The 20,675-nt window shown below is 39.2% G+C and overlaps 1 protein-coding gene and 1 long non-coding RNA gene across 5 annotated transcripts in view; one reads left to right on the forward strand and one right to left on the reverse strand.

The window, feature by feature from the left end:
• Positions 1 to 20,675, forward strand: part of Pde8b (phosphodiesterase 8B) — a 200,219-nt gene that overhangs the window by 161,212 nt on the left and 18,332 nt on the right. For all 4 annotated transcript variants that reach the window (XM_026393225.2, XM_077800404.1, XM_026393226.2 and 1 more), the window contains 6 exons: positions 7,523 to 7,565; positions 10,291 to 10,368; positions 12,689 to 12,765; positions 14,121 to 14,285; positions 19,738 to 19,783; positions 20,276 to 20,411. In XM_026393225.2, coding sequence (XP_026249010.1) covers positions 7,523 to 7,565; positions 10,291 to 10,368; positions 12,689 to 12,765; positions 14,121 to 14,285; positions 19,738 to 19,783; positions 20,276 to 20,411 — 545 coding nt within the window. The remainder of the gene's footprint in view (positions 1 to 7,522; positions 7,566 to 10,290; positions 10,369 to 12,688; positions 12,766 to 14,120; positions 14,286 to 19,737; positions 19,784 to 20,275; positions 20,412 to 20,675) is intronic.
• Positions 4,467 to 12,771, reverse strand: LOC113185943 (uncharacterized). Its single transcript, XR_003301199.2, has 3 exons — positions 12,674 to 12,771; positions 10,237 to 10,395; positions 4,467 to 6,166 (listed from the first exon to the last, which is right to left on the reverse strand). It is a non-coding gene; the product is annotated as an uncharacterized LOC113185943 (long non-coding RNA).

A 20,675-nucleotide genomic window follows, 5' to 3' on the forward strand; every position in this document is an offset into this window, starting at 1 on the left:
GTACCAGGATTATGTATATCAGAGCACAGGGGGCCTGAGATCTGTTTTAACAGGGCTCCAGGCCATTCTGATCCAAAACTCAGTATTTGTCAGGTTATCAAGTACAGTGGCACTTCACCATAGGTGTTTGAAAATCATTCAAAGAGAAATTGGACAAATGAAGAAAGTTATAACATTTAAGCCTGAATGACAGTTTGCATTACTGTTTTTCCATGAGATAAGGATATGAAAATGACTATCACTGGGCTAAACCATGAAAGTGCCTCTCTATAAAGGCTCTTAAAAATGCTTGCTGAATGTAGAGCCAGTGGGCACAAATAAAGCCCTGGGAAATCAGATATGTTTGATCAAGGTACACCAGGGGTAACTGAACATGTTGATCTGGCATCGCACAGGAGAGGGATGCTTAAACTTTTCCAAGAAAATATCTGTAATAGAGGAGAGGAAACCTAGGTTTGTCTGGCATATGGAAAACGATCTGATAAAACAGCTTGGAATTTTTCTTTTTAGTCTTGTGAAATCTTAAAAATTCATATGCCCTTTCACTCATATCAAACCAATCCATGTTGCTTTGATATACATAACATTTTTAATTGCCATTGAGATTAAAGAGAAGGGACACTGTTGTGCTGGGCCTATTAAAATCTTAAAATTTATTGATGTTAAGAGAACTTACCCCAAAGATTAGGTTCAGCATCTGTGCAAACCGTCTTCTGTCTTGATGCTCCAGGATTTTGAGAACTGAAGCTCAGAATACATGAACACAAGTGGCCACAGCTTGTCTATGGCTGTGCAAAGGTATCATGGGGACAGGGACCCAGGACGTTGCATGAGGTACTTTGTTCCTGTGTTTGGGGACTGCTTGGGTATGAGTGTTGAGAAGTGTGTTTTGAAATGGTTTTTGAAAACAGAGCAGACAGAAAAGATCTTTGATCTAGGCATCAGATCCTTTCACTTTTTGAGAAAATACTCATCAAAGTACTTTCAGTAAAGAAAGATGATCAAAGACGTTCTGTATGACACCACTCTGCTATTTCATTACATGTAAATGAAGGGAGGGTCTCAAATGACTGTTTCTGTGCTCAGATCAATTCATCCAGCACTAGAACTTCTCCTCATCAAAGGGGTCTTGTCACATGCATGAAAGCATTTAGTTTTGTTGGGAAGCTTTAGATAAGAATGTTTAGTCTTTAAAAAATGGATTTCTTAATAAGCCAACTTTGAAGCTACCCTGATTTTTAAAGTAAATAGTACTTTTGTTAATATTAATCAACTTTCTACCCCTTTTCATAACATTGGGGGGGGCACAGAAAAATATCAATAAATTTTGAGTTTGAAAACATTGATCCAGATCTTTTATCAACGTCAGAATTTGATTATGAGATCAAGAAATACTTTAGTCATTTCCAATTTTATTACAAATCTATGGATGGATTTGAACAGCATTTTTTGTTTGTTAATAATAGTAATATTGGATTACTATTGAATCCAATGAGAAATGTTAATAGAGAATCTCTCAGAGGCTCGGGGAACCTAGTCAGGGATGAGGTTGCATTCAGGTATTTGATGACTTTGATTTCTCACCCATAAAACTCTTTGCCTGTCTGATTTGTGTAGCAGGATTATATACATCAGAGCACAGGGATGTATTTTTTTAAGTCAATATTGTCTTTGCTTTTGTTTTTGAAAAACCACCTTTTATGGTAAATTTTCATGTGTTTTATCATGAAACAATTTACAAATTAATTTCTTCAGAGGCATAAACATTAAGTATAATCAACAAAGACCAATATGATGGCCAAATCATTAATAACAATATCTTCCCCACAGCTCTAAGGTAAAAAGAGTCTGGTTCATCTCAGTATCTTATGGATTCATGTTATATTTGTTAGCTCTGTGTACTAGGGACTGTGTTAGCAGTGGTATACAAAGGCCATCAAATTGGAAATAGCTCCTGTCCATAGAACTTATAGTTTGGCAGAGGAACAGACGTTAGTCAAAAAAATGCAAAGTTGTGAACTACAGTAAATCCAATAGGAGAAAAGTCCATTGAGAACATGTGACAGTAGGGCTTGACCTTGTAAAGACGGGCAGGAGATATCAGGGAAGCCTTTCCTGTGCAAATCACATCTGAGCTAAAATCTGGAGGACAAAGACTGATTTGGGAAACTTCCAGAGGAGACACACATGCAAAGGTCATGAGGTAATAAAGGACATGGGAGAATTAGAGAAATGGAAAGGAAGCCAGTATGGCCATGGCTAACAGTAGTGGGCAGAGTCCCAGCCATAGAGCTGGCAGGGGCCAGGCCAATGGCAGAGCTTTCCAGCCAGATTGCTATCCAGGGTTGCCCCCAAGACCAATGAGAAGTGGGATTTTTAAGCAGAAGGTGAAGGGATTATGCAAGCTTATACTGGCTATAAAGTTGAGATGGACTGGGCTGGGGGTATTGGCAAGTCCAGAAAAGCGCTGATGGTAGCCTGTATTCTGATGCTAGAAAGATGCAGGTGATCCCAGGGGTACTGGAAAGAGATTTGACAGGATGGGATGATGGGCTGGACACAGGCCTAGGGGAAGAAAAGGAAGAAGAAGGAGGATCCATGCTTGAAGACTGAGGTAGCTGTTGATTTAATTGTGATTCTGATACCTTTGACCTTATTGTTCAGTAAGGACAAAATCATACACACACTTTGCTGCCAAATACTATTCACCTTCCCAAGGTGATTCTAAACTGAATGCTGAAGGAGGCATTAAGTATTTATTTGCTGACGTGTTTGTTGTATTTATCCTGTCCTTGACTCATTTTAGATATTGTTGTTTATTTATTTATTCTTTCCTCTACCAAATTCTACATTACTTGTTTGGGGTTTAAAATTTATAATCAGTAAGTTATTCCTAGGGTTGTTTGATTTTTTTTCCTTTGAAGTTGACTCATTTTTTTTAAATATATTTTTTAGTTGTAGATGGACACAATATCTTTAGTTTTTATTTGTTTGTTTGATGTGGTGCTGAGGACCAAACCCAAGGCCTCATGCATGCAAGGCAAGTGCTCCGAGCCACAACCTCAGCCCATGGGTTGACTCATTTTAATTGCTAAAAAATAGTATTTTTTTTAAAGCTTGATTTGAACACATCATCATTAAAAGTGATGCTTTCATGTCATTATATCTCAGGACTTTCCTCCAAGAATTTCTCCACAGTTTATAAAATCAATCAAATGAATTAAATGAGTATTTTAAATGGCTACCTAAGTAAATATTACACTTCTTAGATTGATAGTTGCTGTTTATAATTCCTTAGTTATGTTTTTTTTTTTCCTAGTTATGGTTTGATGTAGAGCATCATCTCATGCCCAGGCTCATGGTAGGGAGTCCCAGAGACTGTGACATGTCATTCACCTCATTTGGTTCCAGGCTGTTCTCAATTTCCTTCATCTTCTTTATTTCACAGATTTTAAAATTGTACTTCAGACCTCTGAATTTTAACCATCAAACCTTATACTAAGTGGAACACACAATTTTCCAAACACATTTTTATGAAAGGTTTTAGACATAGAGAAGATTTGGAAGAACTTTAAGTGAATAACTGTGTATCCACCACCTTGGTTCAGTCATTAGCATTTTGCTCAATCATGTGTCCGTTTGGGTCCCTCTAGACATCCCCCAGTCTATCCTGTTTTTTCATAGATCCTCAGGTGTCCAAAGTTATGAATGCCAGCACATTTTCAGATCAGCTTGAATATTACTAATTGGAATTTTATTTTTAAACGCAATAAATATCTTTATTTTATTTTTATGTGGTGCTGAGGATCAAACCCAGTGCCTCACACATGGTAGGTGAGCACTCTACCTCGGAGCCACATCCCCTGCCCTACTAACTGGAATTTAATGTTGTTTTTTTAAGGTAGAAATTATTTACAGTGACATGTACAAATCTTAAGTATGGTTTCCTCTGAGTTTTGACAAATGCAGATAGCTCTGCAACCCCAGAGCCATCAAGAGTGCAGGCTTCTCTGTCCCCCCAATTCCCTCATGACCCTTTGCACCCTCCACCCCTGTCCTGCCCACCCTAGATAGAACCACTATGTGTGAATGTTTAGTCATAGGTTGGATAGAGCTTCACCCAGGTGCACTCTGTTGTGCTTGGCTTCTTTTCCTCATCATAATGTTTTTGAGACTCATCTATTTTGTGTGTATCAGTAATTTTTTCCCCTTTTTATTACTAACTATTCTTTTGCCTCAATCCTCTGCATTGTACTTCTCCTAATCTTAGATTCCTGGGCTGTTTCCCGCTCTGGGCTGCTTTGAACATTCTTATACAAGTCTTTCTGAAGAATAAAAGCTCTTGTTTTTCTTGGGTAAATACTTAGGGATAGAACTATTGGGTCATAGGGGAGATATATATATATATATATATATATATATATATATATATATATATCCATATTCCTGCTAGACCTTTTCTCAAAGTGGTCATACCATTTTATGTTCCCTCCAACATCATGTTAAAGGTTTCAGTAGATCTTCATCCTTGAAAAAATTTTTTCTTTAGTTTTAGACATTCTGGTGGTGGGTGTGGAGGAGGAAAATATAATTTTTAAGTGATTATTTTTTAAGAAACAATGCTTTTTAGAGTTAAGCATAAGTAAGTGTTTGTAAACATAGCATTTAGCACAACAGCAAAATTTGTGGCAGCCTATGGTATTTTAAGTAATTAAAGGTTTAAAATTATGAGTCCTCCCTTAAGCTGGAAGTCCCCAAGGACATGCTGAGAAACTCTAGCTTTGAGCTCTGACAGAGAACTTCACAGGCCAGGGATGGTGGATTTCATGTTGCATAAACCATAGTGCCAAAGCCTCTGTTTTTCCAGTAATGCACAGTGTCACCATTCCACGCCAGTTCTGCACATGAAAATATTCTACATTTTAAGATTTTATGAAGGGAAAAACACATCACACTGTGTAAAGAGTGATGGCATGAGTACATTGAATTCTGACCTTTTTGCTTTAGCAAACATGTGATAAAACCTTTTGATCAGAGAAATTCAAACCATCCCCAAAATCTCAAGGAGAATTATTTTCAAATAGATGTTGTGCATAGATCCAAGAGATATTTCCTTAGACCCCAGTTTAATAAGTCAAAGCATGAAAATTCCTTTCTGGAGCCTTTCTCTGACGGAGCAATTGGTTTTGGACCATGGCTTGATGTTGAGCTCTGTGTACTAGCTGTGTGTCATAGGGAAGTTTAAAACCTCAACTTCCTTGTCTGTCCAAAGGAATGGTGCTACTTCCCCACTTGCAAGGGTGTTGTAATGATTACATTGCAAATGGAAAGCTGTCAGTCCTTGGGAAACATGTAAGAGATGTGTGTTGTCACAGGGTGAAGCTTAACCCTCTTCCTGCCCCATAGTCCTCAAGCCTGTGAGCCTCCCCGAGCTGCCCACCACAGAGAACATGGAACTACAGAACCACTCATCCCCCTATTTATATTCTCAGCTCAACTAGGGGTTATGAGGAAAATAATTTTGATAGAATAAGTCCTACCAAGTTATAAATGACTGGTGGGTTTAGATCTCTAGAAGAAATTCCCATTCTAAGAGAATTTGTCATCTAAGTGAACTCAAGTTGTAAAATGGAATATTCAGGAGAGGCACACAGATCATCAGAGAGCTTCAGTTAAAAACCCAGCACTGCTGGGGTGTGACAGAGATAGGTCTTCTGGTTCTGCCACTGGTTCAAAGCATCACAAAGTGAATCACAACAAAGGATCTGGGCAGTAGATGCTGATGCAGCCCTGGGGAATCTCTGATTTCAAAGCAAAGAGTATCTCTGGGCTCTCCTGCTGGCAGTAGACGCAGAGAGAGAGCAGTTCAAAGGCCCATGAGCCAATCTGGGGACAGTGCATCCAGCTTAGAAAGTACCATGTGCAGCATCCTGTGTGGAGAAAGATGCAGCAGAGACACCCCAGAAGATGGGACTAGTACCTGTGCTCTGCATCCTTCCCTAGTCACTCTTCTTACCCTCAGTGGATGGGATACATTCTCCCAAGAAAAACCCGATTGGTTTGCAAATCTGCTGGACCTTATGCTTCATTTGGTTCCTCTCCAGACAGCACACAGCCCATGTTGAGGTTTCAGGAGCTCCATCGTTCAGTCAGCTGGCCTGTGGGTCTGCAAAATATGAGGAAAGGGGGTTTTGGGTTTTAGGTAATATGGGAAGCTTTGGGGCCTTGCTCCTAAAAAGGAGATGGATTTTGATTCAGAGAGAAAAAGTAAGCATTTAAAAATCACTTACTTTTGAGCTAGAGCTGATGGTGAAAACAAAACTAGGCAAAAGTTTTATTCTTTCAGTATAGTATAAAAATCCACACCTAACTTAATAGCTTTATAGCAAGTAGTCTTTATTCTTTAAGGAAAATATAAAATACTTCACAGAATAATAAAAGGACCCCAAATTATGGGATAACTGAGTCAATAGCCCTTGGTGACATAATGACCAAGGTTTCACAGAGGTGGGTCATGTAATTGTTTCTGTAATTATGTGGAAAGGGACTAAGCTGAATAGTTCATTTTAACACTAAACATTTTACACGTTTATGTTTCAGTGTTCTGTCAGGCCAGACCATTTTGCCTGTGTCTGATACATGTGAGATTTCTGGCCATTACAGTTGATGTGGCTAAGCCATCCTAACCTTCCTCCACTGATGGTCCCACACACTCATCCTATTTTCCAAGTTAATCTCGTCCCTTTGTTGAGTGGCTGAAAAGGTCTAATGGTCTGAGCCCTGGATGGAAGCAAATGGAATTGGCAGTGAAGCAGCACAATTAGAAGTGTGATAGAACAAAATGTGCCCCACCACTAGCAAGAGAAGCATATTTATTTCTTGTGTTAATGGCATCATTTAAAATCTGATAATGAGAAAGAAATAGGTGCAAAACAGCATCTCATGAGTTCAGATCTCATTGTGAGGAAGAAACAGTTTATAAATTGGCTCTATAATTGAGGAGCATTTGAAGGCCTTTCGGAAAGTCTGAAAAAAATCCTGGACTAAAATTTAGATTACTTTTATATTACAGAAACATTTTATAAAATATCTGAAACAAACAGGTTATAATGAGACTGATAAGGAGAGACACTGCAGACTTGGCCTGAGCCAGGAAGCTGAGAAGCAATTACAGGTTATATATGTTACTTTAAATTTAGGTATGGCTTTCTGTCATTCTGCATTTCTGCAGACTGTCAACATGAGAACAGCTGACTGGAGCGTAGCCATCCTGCTTAGAAAGTAGGTCCTTGGGTATTTGCCTGCTCTTAGGCTCAGCTGTTCTGGGTGTCTGATGGTGATAGAGCATTTGTAGTCTTGCCGCGTGGTGTACATCTTTCATCTGTTCATCCTGTCTGCAACTTTTTGCTTTCTTGAAATCTTCAGAGTTTTTTTTTTAAATAAACTAAATTGTTTGATAAATATAGCAAATGCTCTATTTAAAAATCTCTCTTCTTTCTTCCAAACTTCTGCATGATTTTAGATTCACAAGATTCATCGTGATTCAGGAGACAATTCTCAGACAGGTAAGAATACTTCAATCTGACTCTAATATACTCAGAAGGCATTCGTGGATTCAAGTCTAAATTGCTCTGAAGGAATTTCGGTTGACATCTGCTATGCCAAAACATGGATTGCTAAAATCCAAGAGCTAATATGGGAAGGTTGGAGAACCAGAGACAAATTTAGGACCTCTTAAGATTCCTTGAATCCTCATCCATGCTTCCCCCATCTTGGTTAGAGATTACAAAGAGCAGATAAATTCAAAATAGAGTGGCCCAAAAGTCTAGAGGAGACTCTGGTTGGATAGGAAGCAGGTGAGAATATGGGGTTGGTTCAACTATGACCATTCCTTCCTTTCTTTGCAATAACTGTGACTGGACCATCCAATTAGAAAATGTGGCTGGGCCCTGGCCTGGTAGGCAGGTGCCCTGAGATCCTATTTCAGCTGCCAACCTACTTGCCTAAGACCTTGGGCAGTGCTCTGGTTTCCTTCTCCTTAAAATGAGGGGCTGGAGCTCAGGACTTCTACATGTGGAAAGGCCTGGAATTATCTGCCCATTAGAGGAAAAAAATCAGCCCGTTAGTAAAGATTTTTCAATTCTTGTTCTTTTAAGAATTGCAACCAACCATTCTCTGGCCTGTTGTTGTCTAAAACCAGGTCCTGGGCTAACTCTTATTCTCTCTCCTTGATTCTAGGATGAGCATATTTAGCCTACTCGGAAAGATTTCATTTGCTTTTTCTGACCTTTAGTGTCTTCATTTGTAAAACAAATTAACAATGTCTTTCTTGTGGTTAATGGGGAATAAAGAAAAAAATGTATACTATCTAGCAGTACCTGCATTTAACTATATGGTATCTTCCTTCCCGTTTTCTGAAAATTTTCTAGGCCACAACAGCCTTGGATGACATGGTGACATTCACATGCAGGCAGATTTTCTCCCAGATATTTTAGTTTCTTGAAACACTTTAGAGTGAAGGTATTATTTTAACAAACTTATGAGTTTCTGGTGCCCAAAACTGAAATGAGCATTTACAGTGCCCAGCATTGCCTTGTACATAATAGACATTCAATGAATATTCACATTGAGCAATTGAAACCATTTCATCCTGGAAACCTTAGGTTCCACCATTTATTAGCTCTTTGACCTTGGGCTACCTACATAATTAGCTCTTTGACCTTGGGCTACCTACATAAGTAAAATGAAGATAGCACTATGTAACTTTAAGAATTATAATTATTAAATGAGATAGTTATTAGATTTAAAGTATATAAAACAATGCCTGGTACATAATAGGTGATCAGTAAGCGGTAATTATCTTTTTTTTTTTTTATTTGGTGACACAATATCACTTTTTGCCATCAAATTTGGCTGTTTAAATCACCTTTTATCCTTCTTTTCTCTACTTTAGATTTAAATTTGTTCTACAAGGCTTCTGTTAAGAATGAATAATGAGTTCTCAGATTTAAATGGCATTATTTTAGCCTTTATTGAAGAATAATTTCTCCAAACTTTTGATCATCTCTATTGTTATAGATTCTCTTAATTCTGAGTTAAAATTGGGAAAAATAAGCATTATCCATCTTTGAATAATTTCTAATGAATGGTTGAGAATCCAGGCAGCCAGCCTCTGTCATAGCCTTAAAACTAAGCTCTCTGCTTTTAGTTGTATTTAGAAACTACATTTTGAGGAATTTTAAGTTCGATTTATTATTTGGTAAATAAATGTTAGGAATGTAGCTGATTAAATTCTTGAATAAGCTAAAGACATTCGTCTTATTAAATGACCAAATTAGTTTCTCAGGGTTGTGAAGAAGCCATGTGACCTTAATAATATCACTTAAATCACTAATGTCTGTAGAGGTCTTTGTAAGGAGAGGAAAGGTATTCAGGCAGAGTCTGGAAGATGAAAATTAGGCAAAGGACGAGTAAATATTTTCAGTTAGGTCACTTAAGACAAGGTTATATGGCTGCATCGTTCAGATTAACTTTGTTATAGTTCTGCCTTCACTTTGTGCTGTATAAATACAATCTAGGTTTTGTTCTTATTTTTACCATTTTTTAGTTGAAACAGATTTCTTAGGACAGTAAAGTGGTTTTAAAAGTTGATGTAGAGCTGAGCGTGGTGGTACACACCTGTAATCCCAGCAGCTCTGGAAGCTGAGGCAGGAGAATTACACATTCAAAAGCCTCAGCAACTTAGCAAGACCTTATCTCAAAATAAAAAATAGAAAGGGCTGAGGATGTAGCTCAGCGGTAAAGTGCTGCTGGGTTCAGTCCCCAGTCCCTCTCCCGACTAAAAGTTAATGTAGAAAATTACCTGTGACATTAGGAAATGGAAACAGCAAGTAGTGAATAATATGATAAAGTCTATATGTGTCTAAAGAGACCCATATGTGAATGAAGAGATGTAGTGGGTGTTGATGAATCTCCCCAAATTTTTAAAGTTGTAATGGTTATTTTTTAAATGATAATTTTACTCATGTAAAATAACCCTTTATGATAATCTTTATGTCCATGATGTAATAAGGCATCCGAAGAAAAAGTCATCATTTTACTACTAATAGGACAAGTAATTTTGTGTCTTGATGAGTTGAAGAGAAAGTGGTTTATTATTTGCTAAAATTATTTTCTAAAGCTTAAAAAGTAACCTTGTGTTCTTTAAAGAATAAGAGAAAAATGTGTAAACTTTACCTATGAATGTGCTGAAAAGTAATCATTTCTCCTCTTCTGATCTGAAATCCTCAGAACCTCATTCATTCAGATATAAGAACAGAAGGAAAGAGTCCATTGATGTGAAATCCATATCATCTCGAGGCAGTGATGGTAAGAAGTTTTGATGATTTCTTTGGCCTTTTTAAAATGTAGAAAACGACAGAGGAACGTGTTCAAGAATCCATCAGCATACAAATTCCAAGAAGAAAGATTTTTAACTAAACTGGCTCCTCACCCTCCATCCCTAAGTAAGCTGAAAAGTTTTCAGAGTTTTGTTAAGATTTTTTTATGCCTTTTATAATCTTTGCCTTTATTTACTTATTTATCTATTTTTTTGAAGGCTCTGTATGTGTTTACCTTCATGGACTAAGTTGTGTCAGGCCACATAACCACCTAAGCAGCTCAGTTTCCATAGCTAGCCAAGGTCATTCTTGGTACTAGTGGCTAAGGTGGAGCCAGTGTCCTGGCTTCCCAACTCCAACACACACCCGTTTTTCCATGTACCTGCTGCACGCACTTACTTTCCCTTAATAAAATGTCACAGAAACTGTGAGTCAGAATTCAGCAAAACATTTCTGCCCTACGAGGCAGAATTTAGAAAACACTTTTTGAGTTCAATGAACCAGGCTAACAAACCAATTGGATTTGTGGGGAGATGGAAAAGTCAAGGGCGACTCTGAAATGTCATTCCTAGGTGCCTGGGAAATTATAATAATACTTACAGAAATAGGAGAGTCTCTAGACGTGGCCAGGTTGGGGTTGAGAGAAGATGATGATTTCTTTTTCAGTGGAGATGCCTAGGAATCTGAAATGCAGGACTGGGGCTGGGGCTAGAGATGTGGGTTTGGGAATCCTAGAAGTACAGATGAAGCCATGTGCAGAAGAACTTCTCTAAGGATTGTGGGTGTGGTAAAAGAACAGAGGGCCTAAGCCCAAGCCTGAAGGCCCACCTTCAGTGATGACAAAGCACAGGAAATAGGGAGATTGAAGAGAACAGAGATGCTGGGATGCTGGGAGTGAGCCATGTGAGCACAGTGTCACCAGGCAAGAACATGAACGTGGCAAGAAACAGGGTGGCCAGCAGTGTTAAATGCTGGTGATCAGAGCTCTAGAACCAAGGACAGATGAATAGATTTCACTCATTCATTTGTTGTGGTGGTGGGTTTTTTTGTAGTAGTGGGGATTGCTTCCAAGTCCGTGTATATGCTAAGTAAGTACTGTACCACTGGACCACATTCCTAGCCCTTATTTGGTTTTTATTTGGCAACTGGAAGGACAGGGTCTAAGGGCATGCAGAAGAGGTAGCTATTACCTGTCAGAGAAAGGAGAGGTGCAGGGTAGAGATTTAAAGGAATAAATAGAAGGGTCAAAAGAAGTGGCTGCAATAGCAAGAAATGCGGAGTCTAGAGATGATCACAGAAAAAAATGGACTGGCTGACATGGAACGCAAATGATTGAGACTAAGTATGCTCCATAGAGAATACAGATTGAACTATTTTGAGATAGGTTGAGGATATAATTAGATAGAGCATGTAGATGAAAAGGATCATGGACGAGCTAATTTGAACTGGGTTAATTCAGTGTTTGGAGATTTCGAGGGGGTATCATCATGTCTCCCACATGGGCAAAATGGAGGTGGAAGAGCACAGGCGGGGCCCTCAGTGACTGCCACCTGGGTACTGGAGTGGGCAACTCTGCTGATATGGGCTGGATTGAGTTGCCCCATCTAGGAAATGGAGATCCAACCCCTCCTCCTGCCTCACAAGAGGAGGTGAGAAAATCTCATGAAACCAGTACCTTTAAAGTGATGTTCTACCTCTTGAATTTTAAACCACATGTAAGCGTTACCTAGTCAAAAAAAATTAAGTTACTTTTAAATGAAGTTTTCTACAGATAACAGCTAGAACCACCATGGGCTCTGGGTGTTCTAAACCTAAAGGCTCAGGAAGAAAGTTTGAGTAGCCCCAACTGGCACTGTGAGTGCGCTTGGTCTGGTAACCCCACACCTGGCCGTGACCTACACCTTCCCACCAGGATGCACAGTTAACCAGTCATGTGGCCAGCAGCTCAGGACTGAAAATGACAGAATTGAAGGAGGTTTAGTGATTTGTGGAAATGGAAGTCCTGGGGGATCGTTAGGCTGTTGGAATCAGGCCTTAGGATCCCATCAGCCTTCTCTGAACTTCTCTCTGTGATCCAGGAACTTGTCAAGCCCTCCTGCTGCCAAAGTCCCAGGCCAGATGTCTTTCCTGGCATGGGTTAGTCAAGGTGAGATGTCAGCCTTTTAGGAAAAAGAGATGAGTGTAAATTCCTTGTTTCTTTGGTGGGAGGGTGGTCCCAGCAGAGTCGGGCTCCTGGCCTGTGGATTTCTGAGCTACACTTGGCCATGCTGAGCCTGAACCAGATTGCAACTTACTTTCCTTCTCGCCAGCACCAAGCTTGCAGAATCGTCGCTATCCATCCATGGCAAGGATCCACTCCATGACCATTGAGGCTCCCATCACCAAGGTGAGTGGCAGGTGCTGCCTTCTCTCTGCAGTCAGGGCCCCCTGTCCCTGGGCTCTGTTCTGGAGATGCATTCTACAAATGATATGGAGTTCATGGTCTAGTGGGAGAAACAGATATTGAACAAGCAAACATATAACAAATAAATGTACAGTAATAAAACACAGTAAATGCTTTGAAGGAAATCACAGTACTCTCTGAGAGAAAATGAGAGTAGAGTCGGAATGTAGGCGGGGTGAAAAGTTTGACGCAAAACTTGAAGCATGTTGGTCCAGAGAAGACTGCAGGGAGCAGGAATGGCAAGGAAGAAAGCACTAAGATATTTTTTCAGACAACCTGAAAGGAAGTCAGGGAAGCAGGAGCTTGGCGAGTAGAGGGGAGAAGACAATGGTGTGGGTTGCACAGGGTTCAGCTCAGTCTGGTCAGTTGGGGCCATAAGAAGGCTATGGTAGTCCATATGCAGCAGAAATCATTGAGGAGTTTAGAGTAGGGGTGGCATAATCAGGGTGTTATTGAAAAAGAACACTCAGCTGCCATGCAGACAACGGATCCAAGATGGCAAGTGTACAAGGCAAAAGGCCAATGTAGGGTCTTTCTCAAATTCCAGGGAAGAAATGAGGTAGCTGGGATAGAATTCAGGTAGTGGAGGTAGAGAGAAATGAATGGATCAAGAAATGTTTAGGGTTGGAATCAACTGGACTTGGTGAGGTCTGGGTGGGGAGAGGAATGAGGGAAAGCAACATGCTAAGCAGGGTCTCCCAGGTTTCTGGTTGAGCATGAGGTGGATAGAAGTGCTCTCGACTGCAGTTTAGGAAACAGAGAAGGAGCACAGCTTCTGTCTTTGTTTTTTTTTTTTTTTCAATGTTTATTTGCTTGCTCTGTGAGGGAGGGAAACAAGATCATGAGTTTACTTTCAGACACGTACGATATTCCACTAGGTATGTCAGACAGTTAGCCAGATCTACAAGTCCAGAGGCTGGGAGGTCTACTTGGGATTCTTGGCTATGGATCATATGTGTCCAGAGACATGGAAACAAAATATCATTTATGGAAGGTCCACAGAATGAGAGAGAGGACCAGACCAGTCTCTGAGGATCTCTAGCCTGGAGAAGAAAGCTAGAGAACAGTCAACCAAGGAGCCTGGAAAAATGTGGCTCAGAGGTGGGAGGACATAGGAAAGCATGGGACACAAGGCATGCTTCAGTAAATGGGAGGAAGTGACTTTAGAACAATAAGATATGTCATCCACTGAGATTCTTCTGGATTCCAGGCCTACATATGACTTTTGAGAAGTAGCATCTTTATGTCCACAAATTTATTTATTAATTTATTTTATTTATTCTTGTTCTCTTCTGTAGGTTATAAATATAATCAATGCAGCCCAAGAAAACAGTCCAGTCACAGTAGCAGAAGCCTTGGACAGAGTTCTAGAAATTTTACGGACCACAGAATTATATTCGCCTCAGCTGGGTACCAAAGATGAAGATCCTCATACCAGTGATCTTGTTGGAGGCCTAATGACGGTGAGTGATGAGCAAAAGCCAGAAATGCAGGGGGACCACGTTAAGTACCTGTTAGTGTACATGTAACATGTCACTGTCACTGTAGTTGCAGAAATATCTGTTTTATAGACTAACATCAGTGTAACCAACAAGCAGCTGCAATAATTTATGTATTACATGTGGTGATTCTAAAGTGATTCTTGCATTCATTTTTTTTTCATAAGGCTGATTGACCACAGCAGTGGGAGACAGCCCGTCTGAATTCCCGCTACAGTGAGGAGTGAATCGGCAAGTGATTGAGGACTAAATATACAAGATGGGAGTGATAGAGGCCCTCGTGGGTTGCTTCTTCCCCTTGATCTAGATTATAGTATTGGATGAGGCTCACAGCACTATTTCTTGGACCTCTGAATTTACCTACTCGGTTGGTCCTCTGTATCCATGGGTTCTGCTCTACAGGTTCAGCCAACCACAGAAAGACAACCCAGAAAAAGAAAAGAAGCTCCACACACAAGACAGTATCTATACTGAACATGTACAGACTGTTTTGGTCATTATTCCCTAAACAGCATAATAACTGTGTGCATTGTGTTAGGTATTATCAGTCATCCAGAGATGATTTAAAGTATATGGAGGGTATATATACTGTGTGTAAATAGTATGCCATTTTATATAAGGAATGTTAGCATCCTCAGGTTTTAGTATCTAGGGGAGGCCCTGGAACGAATCCCCTGAGGATACCAAGGAATGATTGTATAATGAAAAGATTTGTATTTAGACAACAGAAGTTTCTAAAATCTTAGCTATAGAATCTTTTTTAAAAAAATATAGAATCCCTTTTTTCTTTATTAAATTACTTATTTATTCTAATTTGTTATATATGATGGCAGAATGTAATTCATTTCATATTACACATATAGAGCAGAATTTTTCAAGTCACTGGTTGTACACAACATATTTTTACACCATTCATGCCTTCATACATGTACTTAGGGTGATGATGTCTAACTCATTCCACCATCATTCCTATCCCTTTGCCCCCTCCCTTCCCCTCCCTCCCCTTTGCCCTATCTAAAGTTCCTCCATTCTTCCCATGCTCCCCTCCCCCATCACCTTTATGAGTACCATCCTCATATCAAAGAAAACATTTGACCTTTGGTTTTTTGGAATTGGCTTACTTCACAAAGCATTATATTCTCCAACTCCATCCATTTACCTGCAAATGCCAAGATTTTATTCTCTTTTAATGCTGAGTAATATTCCATTATGTATATATACCGAATTTTCCCTATCCATTCATCTACTGAAGGGCATACTGGTTTGGTTCCACAATTTACCTATTGTGAATTTGAGCCTACTTTTTCCTCAATATTTATAGCCTACTTTTGCTATAAATATTGACATGGCTGTGACCCTGTAGTAAGCTGGGTTTTTTGTGTATAAACCAAGGAGTGGGATAGCTGGGTCAAATAGTGGTTTCATTCCAAGTTTTCCAAGGAATCTCCATACTGCTTTCCAGATTGGCTGCACCAATTTGCAGTCCCACCAGGAATGTACAAGTGTGCCTTTTCCCCACATCCTCACTAACACTTATTGTTGTTTGTATTCTTAATAGCTGCCATTCTGACTGGAGTGAGATGAAATGAGTAGTTTTGATTTGCATTTCTCTAATTGCTAGAGATGATGAACATTTTTTCATATATTTGTTGATTGATTATACCTCTTCTGAGAACTGTCTGCTCAGTTCCTTGGCCCATTGATTGATTGGGTTATTTGTTTTATTGGTGTTTAGCTTTTTGTGTTCTTTATATACCCTAGAGATTAGTGCTCTATCTCTTGATGTGCAAGTGGTAAAAATTTGCTCCCAAGCTATAGGCTCTCTATTCACCTCACTGATTGTTTCTTTTGCTGAGAAGAAGCTTTTTGGTTTGAATCCATTCCATTTATTGATTCTTGGTTTTAATTCTTGCACTATAGGTGTCTTATTAAGGAATTTGGGTCCTAATTTGACATGATGGAGGTTTGGGCCTACTTTTTCTTCAATTAGGCACAAGGTCTCTGGTTTAATTCCTAGCTCCTTGATTCACTTTGAGTTGAGTTTTGTGCATGGTAAGAGATAGAGGTTTAATTTTATTTTGTTACATGTGGACTTCTAGTTTTCCCAGCACCATTTGTTGAAGAAGCTATTTTTTCTCCAATGTACGTTTTTGGCGGCTTTGTCTAATGTAAGATAACTGTAGTTATGTGGGTGTCCTCTATTCTGTACCATTGATCTACAGGTCTATTTTGGTGCCAATACCATGCTGTTTTTGTTACTGTTGCTTGTAGTATAGTTTAAGGTTTGGAATAGTAATACTACCAGATTTACTCTTCTTGCTAAGGATTGCTTTGGCTATTCTGGGTCTCTTACTTTTCCAGATGAATTTCATGATTGTTTTTTCTATTTCTATGAGAAATGTCATTGGGATTTTGATTGGGATTGCGTTGAATGTGTATAGTGCTTTTGGTAATATGGTCATTTTGACAATATTAATTCTGCCTATCCAAGAACAAGGGAGATCTTTCCATCTTCTAAAGTCTTCTTTAATTTCTTTCTTTAGTGTTCTGCAGTTTTCAATGTGGGTCTTTCACCTATTTTGTTAAGTTGATTTCCAAGTATTTTATTTACTTATTTAATTTTTTGAGGCTATTTTAAATGGGATGGTTTTCCTTGTTTCTCTTTCTGAGGACTTGTCACTTGGTATACAGAAATGCCTTTGATTTATAGGTTTTGATTTTATATCCAGCTACTTTGCTGAATTCATTTATTAGTTGTAGAAGATTTCTGGTGGAATGTTTTGGGTCTTCCAGGTATAGAATAATATCATCTGCAAATAGTGACAATTTGAATTCTTATTTTTCCTATTTGTGTCCCTTTAATTTCTTTTGACTGTCTGATTGCTCTGGCTAGAGTTTCAAGAACTATGTTAAATAGAAGTGGTAAAAGAGGGCATCCCTGTCTTTTAGCTGAAATTAATGAAATTGAAACAAAAGAAACAATTGAAAAAATTGACAGAAAGTTGGTACTTTGAAAAAAATAAATAAAATTGATAAATCATTGGCCATGCTAATGAAGAGAAGGAGAGAGAAAACTCAAATTACTAACATCCATGATGAAAAAGGAAATATTATGAGGGACACTACAGAAATACAGAAGATAATTAGAAATTGTTTAGAAAATTTGTACGTCTATAAAATAGAAAATATCGATGCCATCAACAAATTTCTAGAGGTATATGATATTCCCAAACTAAATCAAAATTTAAACTGATCCATTTCACAAGGAAATAGAGGACATCATCAGAAGCCTACCAACCAAGAAAAGCCCAGGACCGGATGGATATACAGCTGAGTTTCACAAGACCTTTAAAGAAGAACTAACACCAATACTTCTCAAAACTATTTCATGAAATAGAAAAAGAGGGAACACTTCCAAACACATTCTGTGAAGCCAATTTCAAAACCAGTCAAAGACACATCAAAGAAAGAAAACTTCAGACCAATATCTCTAGTGAATATAGATGCAAAAATTCTCAATAAAATTCTTGAAAATAGAATACAAAAACATATCAAAAAGATAGAGCACCATGATCAAGTAGGGTTCATCCCAGGGATGCAAGGTTGGTTCAACATACAGAAATCAATAAATGTAATTCATCACATCAATAGACTTAAAGATAAGAATTATATGATTATTTCAATAGATGCAGAAAAAGCATTCAACAAAATACAGCACCCCTTTATGTTCAAAATGCTAGAAAAACTAGGGATAACAGGAACATACCTCAACATTGTAAAGGCTATCTATGCTAAGCCCCAGGCCAACATCATTCTAAATGGAGAAAAATTGAAAGCATTCCCTCTAAAATCTAGAATCCTTTCCTTTAGTTTATATAAAGTTCCATTTATAATTAGATAAAGGCAGTGCGGAGAAGAGAAGAAGGAACCACCCTCCATTGACACACCAAGAGACAGCACTCGTGTGTGACCACCAAGAGCAGCTGGTGTTTAAGGACTCACTCTGCTTTGGTGTTTTGCTCTGATTTATTTGGCTTTAATCATAATCTATTAGGAAATGAAGAAAATCAAAATTATTCATTTGGGCTCCTCATCAGATGCTAAAACTAGCCTAAGAGTCATGTAGGAGTTTAATTTTGAAGGTTTCTATCTAGACCTACCTCCAAATACTGAGTGTTGCTTGGCTTTCCAGTCTATTCTCGGCCTATATTTCGAGTGACCTCTTGTTTTTACCTTGGTCCTGGGCTGGCCTTGGCTGCCTCCTTCCAATGTAGTGTGGACTTAAGCTTCTAGAGAACACTCTCAAGAGACTGGCACCAGGCAGCCACTGCAGAGCTACAGCTGGAGGTTGCTGGTTCCAGGAATAAACTTCTGTGTCCTCCTCCACTGCTATATCTTCTTGGACTTCCTGCCCAGATAAGGCTGTGAAGACCATGGGGATGTCTGCCTCATTTTTGTGTGGCTTTTAGAATTAGAGAGAGAAAGGCAAGGAAAAGGCAGGGGAATTACCATCCCTGACTTAGAGGAAGGACAGGTGTGGCTGTGATTGCTTACCTTCTTATCTATATTTTAAGATTAAGGTATTGACCTAAAGATTCAAGATGTGACTTCAGGGGAGCTGTTCATAGCCAATACTCCTTTAAAACTTACTACACACTTTCCCCCAGGTAACAAGCAATTTAAAGTGACCCTTAAGCAAAGATATAGATAATGAGGTACTTAGGAAAGGAAGGTGGAGGCAAGGATTTCTTATCCAAGAACCTTTGCGGGGACTGGTTCAAGTTCAAGAGCCAATAAATGCCAGAACTGAAATTCTGTGCACTCTTATTCTGCCACTCCAAAGACCTCAAACTCAGAAATCTTTTTTGTTTTTTAAAGATTAGCAGCCATGCTCACATAAAAACTAGCTAGAAAAAAAGTATGTTACTTACTAATAAAACATTGGCCCACCTTCTTTGAGACTTTATAGAAGGTTACCCCAAAATGGGGCCCATGGTTCTGGCTCTTCAAAATACAAATCTAAGAACATCAGCATAACACAGTTCCTATGAGGGACTTTGGACACATCAAACAAAAAAATGTGTATCCAAAGCGAGATCTCTTCTACGATTTCAGTTCTGTGGCTTCACAATGCCAGAAGATGCCATGATAACCAAGCCAACTTGCAGCTCGGGTGTGAGGCCCGCACGCTGTCATGCCCACAGTAGTCACAGTTCACCTCTTGGGACAGTGGCCACGGAAGAGAGAGTATCATCTGTCTTATAGCTGTTGTTCTGATTTAATTTTGAGCTCTGCCTCTACTTGGGGCTGCAGATTGAGCGGTTATTGAGGGTTCAGAGCTCTGGCTAATGAAGGAAATGAGAGAGCAATGATGGGATGTGAAGCCTGCTTCTAACAGCATCTCTTTTTATTCCAGGATGGCTTGAGAAGGTTGTCAGGAAATGAGTACGTGTTTACAAAGAGTGAGTTCTCATCCGTTCACCTGTTACAAATAACCCATCTTTACCCTGTGCCATCCCCAGTGTTGAAATTATTGTTTCAATTGGGGAGGGGGCTTGTTGTTCTTCTAGTTGAGTTTGTGCATCTTTATGGCCCATGTCTCCTAATGAAGAAGTCTCCTGATTATTCAGCACTTTTAGAATAAGAATTGTAGATCTCTATACATTTAAACAGACAGTTATACTGCATTATTTTCTGTTTGGGGGGTCTCAAGGTTTCATAATGTTAGAGAAAAATTTTGATGTGAAAAATCTTTCTACCTCTGAAAGTTCAAGACTTTCTTTCTAGTGGCAACCATGAAGATGATGATAGATGCTCAGGGGCACTCAAGATTCCACAGTTAAGGGCTGAGGATGTGGCTCAGTGCTCACATGCCCCTAGGTTCAGTCCCCAGTACCAAAACAAAAAAATTAATTCACAATTAACCAGCTTTCTCACACCATCTGTTTGCTCAGATGTGCACCAGAGTCACAGTCACCTTGCAATGCCAATAACCATCAATGATGTTCCCCCTTCTATTGCCCAATTACTTGATAATGAGGAAAGTTGGGACTTCAACATCTTTGAATTGGAAGCGGTTACACACAAAAGGTATGTGACATCTCTCGCTAAGGCTAGTGGGGATTGATGGCCATGTCCAAGGCCTTCGCATCTGGAAATTTTGAGGGACACATACATCCTGAGCCAGCACCTTTATAGAGTGGGGAAGATCTGGGAACAGCCCAAGTGTCCTTTGATCGCAGATCACTCCTTTGGCTAGTGAGCCAAGAGTTTTAAGTTTTCTCTTTCCCAAACTTATTGAAGCTCCACCCTATAAATGAATATGAGACAGGGCTCAGTGGCACACACCTGTAG

The sequence above is a fragment of the Urocitellus parryii genome, chromosome 1 (genome assembly GCF_045843805.1).
Source record: "Urocitellus parryii isolate mUroPar1 chromosome 1, mUroPar1.hap1, whole genome shotgun sequence".
NCBI classification, from domain to species: Eukaryota; Metazoa; Chordata; class Mammalia; order Rodentia; family Sciuridae; genus Urocitellus; species Urocitellus parryii.